The sequence below is a fragment of the Procambarus clarkii genome, chromosome 17 (assembly GCF_040958095.1).
Source record: "Procambarus clarkii isolate CNS0578487 chromosome 17, FALCON_Pclarkii_2.0, whole genome shotgun sequence".
Classification (NCBI taxonomy): Eukaryota; Metazoa; Arthropoda; class Malacostraca; order Decapoda; family Cambaridae; genus Procambarus; species Procambarus clarkii.
This window is the reverse complement of record NC_091166.1, coordinates 13,225,080-13,240,064: the sequence shown is the minus strand read 5'-3', so window position 1 is coordinate 13,240,064 and position 14,985 is coordinate 13,225,080. Positions and strand designations below refer to the sequence as shown.

Here is a 14,985-nt window from a genome sequence, read left to right as displayed (position 1 = left end):
TAGGAAGTGGGTGAAGGTAAGGAGTGAGGGATAGATGGGGGTAGGAAGTGATGCAGATTTGGTGGGAGTAGGGAGTGAGGGGGGGAGTGGGTGGGGTAGAGAGTGAGGGGGAGTGGGTGGTGGTAAGGAGTGAGTGAGATTGTATGGGAGTAGGAAGTGAGGGGAAGCGGGTGAGGAGAGGGAGTGAGAGTGAATAGGTGGAGGTTGGCAGAGGGTTGGGGTTAGGAGTTAAAGGGAGAGGTCGGGTGTAGGGAGGGAGGGGGAGTGGGTGGGGTAGGTAGTGAGGTGGAGTGGGTTGGGGTAGGTGGTGAGGGGGGTAGGGAGTGAAGGGGGTAGTGGGTGGGGATAGAGAGCGAGGGGGGTAGTGGGTGGGGGTAGAGAGTGGGAAGAGTAGGTGGGGGATAGGTAGTGGGTGGGGGTAGAGAGTGAGTAAGAGTTGGTGGGAATAGGAAGGGAGGGGGTTGGTGAGAGTAGGGAGTGAGGGAGAGTAGGGAGTTGATGGGTGTAGGGAATGAGGGGATGGGCGGGGGTTTGCAATGAGGGAGAAGTAGGAGGGAGGAGGGAGTGGGATGGGTTAGGGAGATCATTTGTTGGGGCCATGTTAGCAACACAAATGCAAACAAGCTTGAATGATTCCCAAGCATATATGCAACCGAAAAGTCTGGGTTCGAATCCTTCTGGGGTGTGGAGTTTTCGGTTGTATATTTGGCTTGTGAACCATTCAGGCTGGTTTACATTTGTGTTGCTCACGTGGCCCCAACAAATGAGGTGATTTAATGAAATATCTGTGACCAAGTTGACCACCAAACACTGTCGGGTGTTGGAGAAATCGTCCACGACTACCAACACTTTTGAACAGTCAGTTGTGGTCTAGCGGCTAAAGTACTTGATATGCCACAGTGGAATTCGATCCTCTTTTTCTGGGTTTAAATCCCTCTAAGGTGTGCATATTGGCTTGGGAACCATTCAAGTTTGTTCGCATATATAAATAAATGAATAAATGGTCAACTATGCAAGGTCCGATTTGTCTAATAGACCACGTTTCCTGAATTTTATATATTTTTCTAATTTTTTTCTTATGAAATGATAAAGCTATCCATTTTATTTCATATGAGTTCATTTTGTTTAATTTAAGTTTAAACTAACGTAGATATATAACCTAACCTAACCTAACTTATCTTACCCAAACCTAAACTAACATAACTAAGGCAATAATTTATGTTCCTAGTATAATATAATAATAATAATTCAAATACACCAATTGAATTTTTTGGGGGGAAATAAAGAAAATCACTTGGCCTAATAGGCAAATCGAGCCTTGCATAATAGGCCGAGAAGTGCGTTCTGGCTACTAGGTACGACACACACACACACACACACATAGGGGGCCTCGTAGCCTGGTGGATAGTGCGCAGGACTCGTAATTCTGTGGCGCGGGTTCGATTCCCGCACGAGGCAGAAACAAATGGGCAAAGTTTCTTTCACCCTAAGTGCCCCTGTTACCTAGCAGTAAATAGGTACCTGGGAGTTAGTCAGCTTTCACGGGCTGCTTCCTGGGGTGTGTGTGTGTGGTGTGGGGAAAAAAAAAAAAAAAAAAAAAAAAGTAGTTAGTAAACAGTTGATTGACAGTTGAGAGGCGGGCCGAAAGAGCAAAGCTCAACCCCGTAAAAACACAACTAGTAAACACACACACACACACACACACATATATATATATATATATATATATATATATATATATATATATATATATACATATATATATATATGTCGTACCTAGTAGCCAGAACGCACTTCTCACCCTACTATGCAAGGCCCGATTTGCCTAATAAGCCAAGTTTTCCTGAATTAATATATTTTCTCAATTTTTTTTCTTATGAAATGATAAACCTACCCATTTCATTATGTATGAGGTCAATTTTTTTTATTTGAGTTAAAATTAACGTAGATATATGACCGAACCTAACCAACCCTACCTAATCTAACCTAACCTATCTTTATAGGTTAGGTAGCCGAAAAAGTTAGGTTAGGTTAGGTTAGGTAGGTTAGGTAGTCGAGAAATATTTAATTCATGAAAACTTGGCTTATTAGGCAAATCGGGCCTTGCATAGTAGGCTGAGAAGTGCGTTCTGGCTACTAGGTACGACATATATATATATATATATATATATATATATATATATATATATATATATATATATATATATATATATATATTTAAACTTTAGACACACAACACCCACCAGGGGACTTGAACCCTGGCCACCAAGATGGCAGGTACGCACTTATACCCACTGCACCATACTCAGAGCCCTAAAGAGATGGGAATTCTAGGGTATTTAACTCCCAAACAAAGGTGTTCTCCCATATAACAGGGCTTAATGGAAAACGTCAATGGCCCCTCACTATACCATTGCCTGGAGAGGATGGGTTGTTTGGGAGTTAAATACCCCAGAATTCCCACCTCTTTAGGGCTCTGAGTATGGTGCAGTGGGTATAATTGCGTACCTGCCATCTTGGTGGCCAGGGTTCAAGTCCCCTGGTGGGTGTTGTGTGTCTAAAGTTTTTATATATATATATATATATATATATATATATATATATATATATATATATATATATATATATATATATATATATATATATTATTAAGTAAAACAAATTATGGTTGGTGTGGCAGCTCCCCAGACAAGAGTGACGAGCAGAAGCAGCTGAAGGATGATTACTTCTCTAACAACATTGATCCCTTCATGACGCGCCTTGAAAAGCGGCTGAGCGAGAAACAATGGTTTGTCTCTGATAAGGTGAGTACCCACCACACGTATACTCTCTTTCTTATTTTAGGTAAAGTACCTGGGGTTTACCGCCCACAGGTATACGCTCTACCTTAGTTTGGGTAAGGTCAGTACCTACCACAAGTTACTTTACCTTAGTTTAGGTAAAGTACCTGTGGTTTATCTACCACAGGTATACTCTCTACCTTAGTTTAAGTAAGGTCCGTACCCACTACAGGTATACTCTGTGCCTTAATTTAGGTAAGGTTCGTAACCACTACAGGTATATTCTGTGCCTTAGTTTAGGAAAGGTTCGTACCCACTACAGGTATACTCTGTGCCTTAGTATAGGTAAGGTTCGTAACCACTACAGGTATACTCTGTGCCTTAGTTTAGGTAAGGTCAGGACCCACTACAGGTATACTCTGTGGCTTAGTTTAGGTAAGGTCCGTACCCACTACAGGTATACTCTGTGCCTTAGTTTATAGGTAAGGTCAGGACCCACTACAGGTATACTCTGTACCTTAGATTAGGGATGTTAGTTACATTTTCTACCATAGTTTTCCTGCGTTATGGAAAAAAGGAAAATGTTAACACTGAAACCATATATAAAAACGGAATTAAATCACTCTATTGAAAGAAAAATCAATATATAGGATCAAGGAGTAATCATGTCAAAAACCTTACCTCTAAAGAGCACAATAAAGTAATTGTCACGACTGCAAGAAAAATGACAGGTTGGATTAAAAGGACCGTTCAAACAGGGCATGCCATACCAATGATACTTTTCAAGACACGATCGCGTGCTCTCTAGGGTGGAATATTGTTGCACATCGACATCCTCATTCAGAGGCAGAGAAATGGCTGACCTGGAAAGCGTACAGAAATCATTTACTGTTGGATCCACTCTATAAGTCATCTAAATTATTGGGACCGATTCAAAGTTCTAAATCTGTATTCTCTAGAGCGCAGACAAGAGATACATAATAATCAACACGTGGAATATTTTAAAGGGACTGGCTCCAAATCTGAATACGGTGATTATATCACATCAAAACCAGAAGGCATGGCAGGATGTGTAAAATACCCTCGTTGAAAAGCAGAGGTGCAATACGTACTCTGAGAGAGAACTCTATCAATAACGGAGGCCCGAGACTGTTCAACACTCTACCACTACACATAAGGACCATATCTGGCCGGCCTCTCACAGTCTTTAAGCGAAAACTCGACAAACACCTCCAAGTAATATCTGATCAACCAGGCTGTGATTCATACGTCAGGCTGTGAGCAGCCGGTATCCAACAGCCAGGTTGACCTGACGACCAACCGGGAGTCCTGGTCGGAGACCGGGCCACGGGGCCATTGATCCCGGAACCATCAAAAGGTAGCCGCAAGGTAGGTATGTAAGGTCAGTACCTGCCACAGGTATACTCTGTGCCTTAGTTTAGGTAAGGTCAGTACCTGCCACAGGTATACTCTGTGCCTTAGTTTAGGTAAGGTCAGTACCTGCCACAGGTATACTCTGTACCTTAGTTTAGGTAAGGTCAGTACCTGCCACAGGTATACTCTGTACCTTAGTTTAGGTAAGGTCAGTACCTGCCACAGGTATACTCTGTACCTTAGTTTAGGTAAGGTCAGTACCTGCCACAGGTATACTCTGTACCTTAGTTTAGGTAAGGTCAGTACCTGCCACAGGTATACTCTGTACCTTAGTTTAGGTAAGGTCAGTACCCACTATAGGTAGACTCTGCAGCTTAATTAAGATTAGGTCAGTACCCATTACAGGTATACTCAATATCTTGGTTTAGGTAAGGTCAGCACCCACCACAAGGTACTCTCTACGTTAGTAAAGGTTAAGGTCATCACCCATTACAGGTACACTCTGTATCCTCGTTTAGGTAAAAAAAAATTCTTATGAAATGATTAAGCTTCCATTATATTATAAATGATTTTTGTTAATAATTTTAGTTAAAAACTAACGAAGAAATAGAACCAAATCTAACCTACATATGCTATCTTAACTTACCCTAACCTAACATTAACTAAAGTAACTAAGTCAGTAATTCATGTTCTTAATATAATATACTAATATTAATTCTAGTAACTCAAATGGAATTTTTTTTTTTGAGTTGGGGTGGCGACTTAAAGACTTATCAGGGTAAAGTGCCTAGCCATTACGACTATATAGGACTGGGAAGGCTCTAGATACGGAATTGGGATGGGACAGTGGGAAGAAATTGTGCTCAACCACTTGGACGGTCGGGTATTGAACGCCGACCTGCATGTAGCGAGACCGTCGATCTACCCTCCAGTGCAAATGTTTAGGCTTGAGGGGCGGGGCAGAAATAAAGAAAATCACTCTGCATATTTGGCAAGTCGGGCCTTGCATAGTAGGCCGAGAAGTGCGTTCTGGCTATTAGGTACGACATATATATATATGACATATATATATAGGTACGACATATATATATATATGTCGTACCTAGTAGCCAGAACGCACTTCTCGGCCTACTATGCAAGGCCTGATTTGCCTAATAAGCCAAGTTTTCCTGAATTAATATATTTTCTCTATATTTTCTTATGAAATGATAAAGCTACTCATTTCATTATGTATGAGGTCAATTTTTTTTATTGGAGTTAAAATTAACGTAGATATATGACCGAACATAACCAACCCTACCTAACCTAACCTAACCTATCTTTATAGGTTAGGTTAGGTAGCCGAAAAAGTTAGGTTAGGTTAGGTAGGTTAGGTAGTCGAAAAAACATTAGTTCAAGAAAACTTGGCTTATTAGGCAAATCGGGCCTGGCATAGTAGGCTGAAAAGTGCGTTCTGGCTACTAGGTACGACATATATATATATATATATATATATATATATATATATATTATTAAATATGACCGAAAAAGTAAGATTAATAATTCTAACACGAATTTTCTCAATCTTTCGTACATTACGCTTCACTGTTGGAGGTAAATAAAAAATCACTTCTCCAAAATTCATTTTTATTTCTAGTCTGACGCAACACGGGCGCGTTTCGTAAAACTTATTACATTTTCAAAGACTTCACAAATACACAACTGATTAGAACTTACGTATCTCTGATTTTATATCTACATTTGAGTGAGGTGGGAGGGGTGATGTGGCATTAACACAAGACAGAACAAGAGGGGATATTAATAGGGTATTAAAAGTATCAACACAAGACAGAACAGAAACAATGGGTATTGAATAGAAGTGTTTGTAGAAAGCCTATTGGTCCATATTTCTTGATGCTTCTATATTGGAGCGGAGTCTTGAGGTGGGTAGAATATAGTTGTGCAATAATTGGCTGTTGATTGCTGGTGTTGACTTCTTGATGTGTAGTGCCTCGCAAACGTCAAGCCGCCTGCAATCGCTGTATCTATCGATGATTTCTGTGTTGTTTACTAGGATTTCTCTGGCGATGGTTTGGTTATGGGAAGAGATTATATGTTCCTTAATGGAGCCCTGTTGCTTATGCATCGTTAAACGCCTAGAAAGAGATCTTGTTGTCTTGCCTATATACTGGGTTTTTTGGAGCTTACAGTCCCCAAGTGGGCACTTGAAGGCATAGACGACGTTAGTCTCTTTTAAAGCGTTCTGTTTTGTGTCTGGAGTGTTTCTCATGAGTAGGCTGGCCGTTTTTCTGGTTTTATAGTAAATCGTCAGTTGTATCCTCTGATTTTTGTCTGTAGGGATAACGTTTCTATTAACAATATCTTTCAGGACCCTTTCCTCCGTTTTATGAGCTGTGGAAAAGAAGTTCCTGTAAAATAGTCTAATAGGGGGTATAGGTGTTGTGTTAGTTGTCTCTTCAGAGGTTGCATGGCTTTTCACTTTCCTTCTTATGATGTCTTCGATGAAACCATTGGAGAAGCCGTTATTGACTAGGACCTGCCTTACCCTACAGAGTTCTTCGTCGACTTGCTTCCATTCTGAGCTGTGGCTGAGAGCACGGTCGACGTATGCGTTAACAACACTCCTCTTGTACCTGTCAGGGCAGTCGCTGTTGGCATTAAGGCACATTCCTATGTTTGTTTCCTTAGTGTAGACTGCAGTGTGGAAACCTCCGCCCTTTTCCATGACTGTTACATCTAGAAAAGGCAGCTTCCCATCCTTTTCCGTCTCGTAAGTGAAACGCAGCACGGAACTCTGCTCAAATGCCTCCTTCAGCTCCTGCAGATGTCTGACATCAGGTACCTGTGTAAAAATGTCGTCAACATACCTGCAGTATATGGCCGGTTTCAAGTTCATGTCGACTAAGACTTTTTGCTCGATGGTACCCATGTAGAAGTTTGCAAACAGGACACCTAGGAGAGAACCCATGGCGACCCCATCTACTTGCTTATACATGTGCCCATCCGGGCTCAAGAAGGGTGCCTCTTTAGTACAAGCTTGGAGTAGTTTCCTCAGAATACTTTCTGGCATGTCAAGAGGAGTACAGGCTGGATCACGATACACTCTGTCGGCTATCATTCCGATTGTCTCGTCCACAGGTACGTTGGTAAACAGCGATTCTACGTCCAACGAGGCTCTTATCCCTGTGGCCCATGTGCCCCGCAGTAAGTCCACAAATTCCTTTGGAGACTTCAGGCTGAAGGCGCAAGGAACATAAGGAGTCAGCAGGCCGTTGAGTCGCTTCGCCAGTCTGTACGTGGGTGTGGGTATCTGGCTAATGATTGGCCGAAGTGGGTTTCCAGGCTTGTGCGTCTTGACATTTCCATATGCATATCCAGGTTTATATTCCCCAATGATCTTTGGCAGGTGGAGTCCGGATTTCTTGGCGTTCACAGTTTCGATCAGTTTGTTGACCTTTGCTTTTAATTCGGCTGTAGTGTCCTTCGTTACCCTTTGGAACTTAGTTTGGTCAGAGAGTATGATGTTCATTTCCTTTATATATATATATATATATATATATATATATATATATATATATATATATATATATATATATATATATATATATATATATATATATATATGATGTATCCATTACGCTATACTTCAAAGCCATAAAGAGAGGTAGGAATTCTGGGGTATTTAACCAACCAGAATTCCAATCCTCTCCCAGGCGATGAGATAGTGTGGGACCTCGGATATATATATATATATATATATATATATATATATATATATATATATAAATATATATTTATATATATATATGCAATTGACAAACACAAAACACTGATCATTTTATGCGGAAAATCCACCGAGAAATATGAAATGAGGTGAACGTTTCGGCTTTGTTAAAGCCTTTGTCAACACCAGACTGACTAAGGAGAAGATTGATTGATGATTGACGAAGATTAAGCCACCCAAAATGTGGCACGGGCATGAATAGCCCGTAAGTGGTGGCCCTTTTAAGCCATTACCAGTATCAAGAGCTGATACTGGAGATCTGTGGAGGTGCGAATGCACCCTGCATGACGGGAGATGTCTCCCTTATGAATGTGTTAAGATGAAGATGAAGCAACCCAAAAGGTGGCACGGGCATAAATAGCCCGTAAGTGGTGGCCATTTTAAGCCATTACCAGTATCAAGAACTGATACTGGAGATCTGTGGAGGTGCGAATGCACCCTGCATGACGGGAGATGTCTCCCTTGTGAATGAGTTAAGATGACGATGAAGCCACCCAAAAGGTGGCACGGGCATAAATAGCCCGTAAGTGGTGGCCATTTTAAGCTATTACCAGTATCAGGAGCTGATACTGGAGATCTGTGGAGGTGCGAATGCACCCTGCATGACGGTCTCCCTTGTGAATGTGTTAAAGATGAAGATGAAGCCACCCAAAAGGTGGCACAGGCATGAATAGCTCGTAAGTGGTGGCCCTTTTGAGCCATCACCAGTATTAATAGATGATACTGGAGATCTGTGGAGGTGCGACTGAACCCTGCGTGACGGGAGATGTCTCTCGGACCAAATGGTGACCAGATGGTGGGGTAAGGAGAAGGGAGAAGGGGGAGGATATATAGGCCGACACCTGACCAACCCATCCCTAGGGTTGGTCAGGTGTAATTAACCAATAACAGGTATAGCTTAGCTTAGAATGGTCAAAGAGGATTAAGCGGTCAGAGAATAAGGATGAAAGATTAAAGAAAAGCCTCATGAACACACAATATATGAATATACAATTATAATGAGACATTGTAAGCCTCTCTATCAGAGTTGTTTCTTAAATTGTTGTGCAATATTATAACTTAAAAATGGATCAAGTTTGTACATTCCAGTACTAACATTAAGAAGATTTGGACACTGACTGATTAGAGCAGACTCAATTAAATTCCGTTCCACGAAATCCTCACAATTGGTAATGCTTTTAGCCCCATTCCAGTTAATATTGTGATCGCATAAACTCGTATGTAGATACAATGCATTAGACGTTTGGGCAGTTCTAATACTATAAGCATGTTGTGACAACAGCAATTGTAAGGACTTTCCTGTTTGTCCAAGGTACACAGAATCACAATCATTGCAGGGAATCGAATACACACAACCTGCTGTATCAGGGGAGTTTTTTATTAAAATGGATTTGATCGTACTATTAGTGAACACCAAATTTATATTAAGTTTCTTAAAAATCAGAGACAATTTTTCAAGTCCACTCGCATAAGGTACCACCAATGAGTTAATAATTTTTGGTTTCGCCTTAGGGACGTGATTATAAAACGTACGCTTGGCTTGTACAAACGAGAAATCCAAAAACCTCTTAGGATATTGTAAACTCTTCCCAATTTCATATATTTTAGCAATCTCTTCATCAAAAAACTCAGGGTTGCAAATCCTCAAAGCTCGTAGAAACATTCCTGAAAATACTGCCTGTTTAACTTTACTATGATGATTCGAATAAAGTTGGTCAGGTGTCGGCCTATATATCCTCCCCTTTCTCCCTTCTCCTTAGTCAGTCTGGTGTTGACAAAGGCGTTAACAAAGCCGAAACGTTCACCTCATTTCATATTTCTCTGTGGATTTTCCGCATATATATATATATATATATATATATATATATATATATATATATATATATATATATATATATATATATATATATATATATATACATATGTCGTACCTAGTAGCCAGAACGCACTTCTCAGCCTACTATGCAAGGCCCAATTTGCCTAATAAGCCAAGTTTTCCTGAATTAATATATTTTCTCTAATTTTTTTCTTATGAAATGATAAAGCTTCCCATTTCATTATGTAAGAGGTCAATTTTATTTTATTGGAGTTAAAATTAACGTAGATATATGACCGAACCTAACCAACCCTACCTAACCTAACCTAACCTATCTTTATAGGTTAGGTTAGGTTAAGTGGCCGAAAAAGTTAGGTTAGGTTAGGTTAGGTAGGTTAGGTAATCGAAAAATCATTAATTCATGAAAACTTGGCTTATTAGGCAATTATATTATAATTAGGCAATAATTATAATTAGGCAATAATATATATATATATGTCGTACCTAGTAGCCAGAACGCACTTCTCAGCCTACTATGCAAGGCCCAATTTGCCTAATAAACCAAGTTTTCATGAATTAATTATTTTTCGACTACCTAACCTACCTAACCTAACCTAATCTAACATTTTCGGCTACCTAACCTAACCTAACCTATAAAGATAGGTTAGGTTAGATCAGGTAGGGTTGGTTAGGTTCGGTCATATATCTACGTTAATTTTAACTCTAATAAAAAAAAAATTGACCTCATACATAATGAAATGGGTAGCTTTATCATTTCATAATAAAAAAATTAGAGAAAATATATTAATTCAGGAAAACTTGGCTTATTAGGCAAATCGGGCCTTGCATAGTAGGCTGAGAAGTGCGTTCTGGCTACTAGGTACGACATATATATATATATGCGAACAAGCCTGAATGGTCCCCAGGACTATATGCGACTGAAAACTCACACCCCAGAAGTGACTCGAACCCATACTCCCAGGAGCAACGCAACTGGTAACTACAGGGCGCCTTAATCCGCTTGACCATCACGACCGGACAAAAGGAAGTGATAGCCGAAGCTATATGAACCACTTCCCCGCCGGCAAAGCATGAGGTGATTTGGTAAAATGCTATGCCCAAGATTACCATCCAAGTTGCCGGCGGGGAAGTGGTTCATATAGCTTCGGCTATTACTTCCTTTTGTCCGGCCGTGATGGTCAAGCGGATTAAGGCGCCCTGTAGTTACCAGTTGCATTGCTCCTGGGAGTATGGGTTCGAGTCACTTCTGGGGTGTGAGTTTTCAGTCATATATATATATATATATGCGAACAAGCCTGAATGGTCCCCAGGACAATATGCAACTGAAAACTCACACCCCAGAAGTGACTCGAACCCATACTCCCAGGCGCAACGCAACTGGTATGTACAAGACGCCTTAATCCACTTGACCATCACGACCGGACAAAATGAGGTGATAGCCGAGGCTATTTGAACCACCCCACCGCCGGCACTCGGATAGTAATCTTGGGCATAGCATTTTACCAAATCACCTCATTCTTTGGGGCACACGTGAGGAACATAAATGCGAACAAGCCTGAATGGTCCCCAGGACAATATGCAACTGAAAACTCACACCCCAGAAGTGACTCGAACCCATACTCCCAGGCGCAACGCAACTGGTATGTACAAGACGCCTTAATCCACTTGACCATCACGACCGGACAAAATGAGGTGATAGCAGAGGCTATTTGAACCACCCCACCGCCGGCACTCGGATAGTAATCTTGGGCATAGCATTTCACCAAATCACCTCATTCTTTGGGGCACACGTGAGGAACACAAATGCGAACAAGCCTGAATGGTCCCCAGGACAATATGCAACTGAAAACTCACACCCCAGAAGTGACTCGAACCCATACTCCCAGGCGCAACGCAACTGGTATGTACAAGACGCCTTAATCCACTTGACCATCACGACCGGACAAAATGAGGTGATAGCCGAGGCTATTTGAACCACCCCAACGCCGGCACTCGGATAGTAATCTTGGGCATAGCATTTTACCAAATCACCTCATTCTTTGGGGCACACGTGAGGAACACAAATGCGAACAAGCCTGAATGGTCCCCAGGACAATATGCAACTGAAAACTCACACCCCAGAAGTGACTCGAACCCATACTCCCAGGCGCAACGCAACTGGTATGTACAAGACGCCTTAATCCACTTGACCATCACGACCGGACAAAATGAGGTGATAGCCGAGGCTATTTGAACCACCCCACCGCCGGCACTCGGATAGTAATCTTGGGCATAGCATTTTACCAACATTTATTCATAGCATTTTACGTGTGCCCCAAAGAATGATTTGGTAAAATGCTATGCCCAAGATTACTGAATAGAGCTTAAACATCTTCGAGTTTTTTATACCTACATTTGGATGAGGTGACATGTTACAATAGTTTTGGATGAGGTGAAAATAAACTTTTTACACAAGACAGAACACGAAACAATGGGTATTAAAGGTAGGTAACTGCAGAAGACCTATTTTTATTGGCCCATATTTCTTGATGCTTCTATATTGGAGCGGAATCTTGAAGTGGGTAGAATATAGTTGTGCATTAATTGGCTGTTGATTGCTGGTGTTGACTTCTTGATGTGTAGTGCCTCATAGACGTCAAGCCGCCTGCTATCGCTGTATCTATCGATGATTTCTGTGTTGTTTGCTAAGATTTCTCTGGTGATAGTTTGGTTGTGGGAAGAGACTATATGTTCCTTAATGGAGCCCTGTTGCTTATGCATCGTTAAACGCCTGGAAAGAGATGTTGTTGTCTTGCCTATATACGGAGTTTTTTGAGGCTTACAGTCCCCAAGAGGGCATTTGAAGGCATAGACGACGTTGGTCTCTTTTAAAGCGTTCTGCTTTGTGTCTGGAGAGTTTCTCATGAGTAGGCTGGCCGTTTTTTTGGTTTTATAGTAAATTGTCAGTTGTATCTTCTGATTTTTGTCTGAAGGGATAACGTTTCTACTAACAATATCTTTCAGGACCCTTTCCTCCGTTTTATGGGCTGTGGAAAAGAAGTTTCTGTAAATAGTCTAATAGGGGGTATAGGTGTTGTGTTAGTTGTCTCTTTAGAGGTTGCATGGCGTTTCACTTTCCTTCTTATGATGTCTTCCACGAAACCATTGGAGAAGCCGTTGTTGACTAGGACCTGCCTTACCCTACAGAGTTCTTCGTCGACTTGCTTCCATTCTGAGCTGTGGCTGAGAGCACGGTCGACATAAGCGTTAACAACACTCCTCTTGTACCTGTCTGGGCAGTCACTGTTGGCATTCAAGCACATTCCTATGTTTGTTTCCTTAGTGTAGACTGCAGTGTGGAAAACTCCGCTCCTTTCCATGACTGTTACATCTAGAAAGGGCAGCTTCCCATCCTTCTCCATCTCGTAAGTGAAACGCAACACAGAATTCTGCTCAAATGCCTCCTTCAGCTCCTGCAGATGTCTGACATCAGGTACCTGTGTAAAAATGTCGTCAACATACCTGCAGTATATGGCCGGTTTCAAGTTCATGTCGACTAAGACTTTTTGCTCGATGGTACCCATGTAGAAGTTTGCAAACAGAACACCTAGGGGAGAACCCATGACGACCCCATCTACTTGCTTATACATGTGTCCATCCGAGCTCAAGAAGGGTGCCTCTTTAGTACAAGCTTGGAGTAGTTTCCTTAGAATATTTTCTGGTATGTCAAGAGGAGTACAGGCCAGATCACGATACACTCTGTCGGCTATCATCCCGATTGTTTCATCCACAGGTACGTTGGTAAACAGTGATTCTACGTCCAACGAGGCTTTTATCCCTGTGGCCCGTCTTCCCCGCAGTAAGTCAACAAATTCCTTTGGAGACTTCAGGCTGGAGGCGCAAGGAACATAAGGAGTCAGCAAGCCGTTGAGTCATTTCGCCAGTCTGTACGTGGGTGTGGGTATCTGGCTGATGATTGGCCGAAGTGGGTTTCCAGGCTTGTGTGTCTTGACATTTCCATACGCATATCCAGGTTTATATTCCCCAATAATCTTTGGCAGGTGGAGTCCGGATTTCTTGGCGTTCACAGTTTTGATCAATTTGTTGACCTTTGCTTTCAATTCGGCTGTAGTGTCGTTCGTTACCCTTTGGAATTTAGTTTTGTCAGAGAGTATTAGGTTCATTTTCCTCATACATCGAGAGTATGAGGTTCATCGAATATGTCGTCCAACAGAATCTCCAACTCCACTTTCCGGGCCATCTCACTCTGTCTGGACATAACGTGACATATACATAACGTGATATATATATATATATATATATATATATATATATATATATATATATATATATATATATATATATATATATATATATATATATATATATATATATATATATATATATGAGTATATTTTGGTAGCAGTCTTTCCTGTAGACATATATTAATAAATATGACCGAAAAAGTAAGATTAATAATTCTAACACGAATTTTCTCAATCTTTCGTACATTTCTTTTCACTGATCGAGGTAATTCAAAAATCAATTCTCCAAAATTCATTTTTATTTCTAGTCTGACGCGACACTTGAGCACGTTTCGTAAAACTTATTACATTTTCAAAGACTTTACACATACACAACTGAATAGAACTTACGATTGATTGATTGATGAAGATTAAGCCACCCAAGAGGTGGCAAGGGCATGCATAGGCCGTAAGTGGCGGCCCAGTTGAGCCAATACCAGTATCAAGATCTGATACTGGAGATCTATGGAGGTGCGACTGCACCCTGCGTGACGGGAGATGTCTCCCGTGATAGAACTTACATATCTCCGATTTGTTTATATCTACATTTGAGTGAGGTGGATGGGGTGAGGTGGTATTTAATAGGGTATTAATTTCATCAACACAAGACAGAACACGAAACAATGGGTATTGAAATGGAAGTGATTGTAGAAAGCCTATTGGTCCATATTTCTTGATGCTTCTATATTGGAGCGGAGTCTTGAGGTGGGTAGAATATAGTTGTGCATTAATTGGCTGTTGATTGCTGGTGTTGACTTCTTAATGTGCAGTGCCTCGCAAACGTCAAGCCGTCTGCTATCGCTGTATCTATCGATGATTTCTGTGTTGTTTACTAGGATTTCTCTGGCGATGGTTTGGTTGTGGGAAGAGATTATATGTTCCTTAATGGAGCCCTGTTGCTTATGCATCGTTAAACGCCTATAAAGA

General features: G+C 41.2%; 1 protein-coding gene across 1 annotated transcript in view; it reads left to right on the top strand.

Moving 5' to 3' along the window:
* Positions 1-2,906, top strand: part of LOC138365739 (hematopoietic prostaglandin D synthase-like) — a 28,217-nt gene extending 25,311 nt beyond the window's left edge. Inside the window, exon 3 of the mRNA XM_069326218.1 lies at positions 2,681-2,906. Coding sequence (XP_069182319.1) covers positions 2,681-2,891 — 211 coding nt within the window. The 3' untranslated portion in view covers positions 2,892-2,906. The remainder of the gene's footprint in view (positions 1-2,680) is intronic.
* Positions 2,907-14,985: the final 12,079 nt, after the last annotated feature.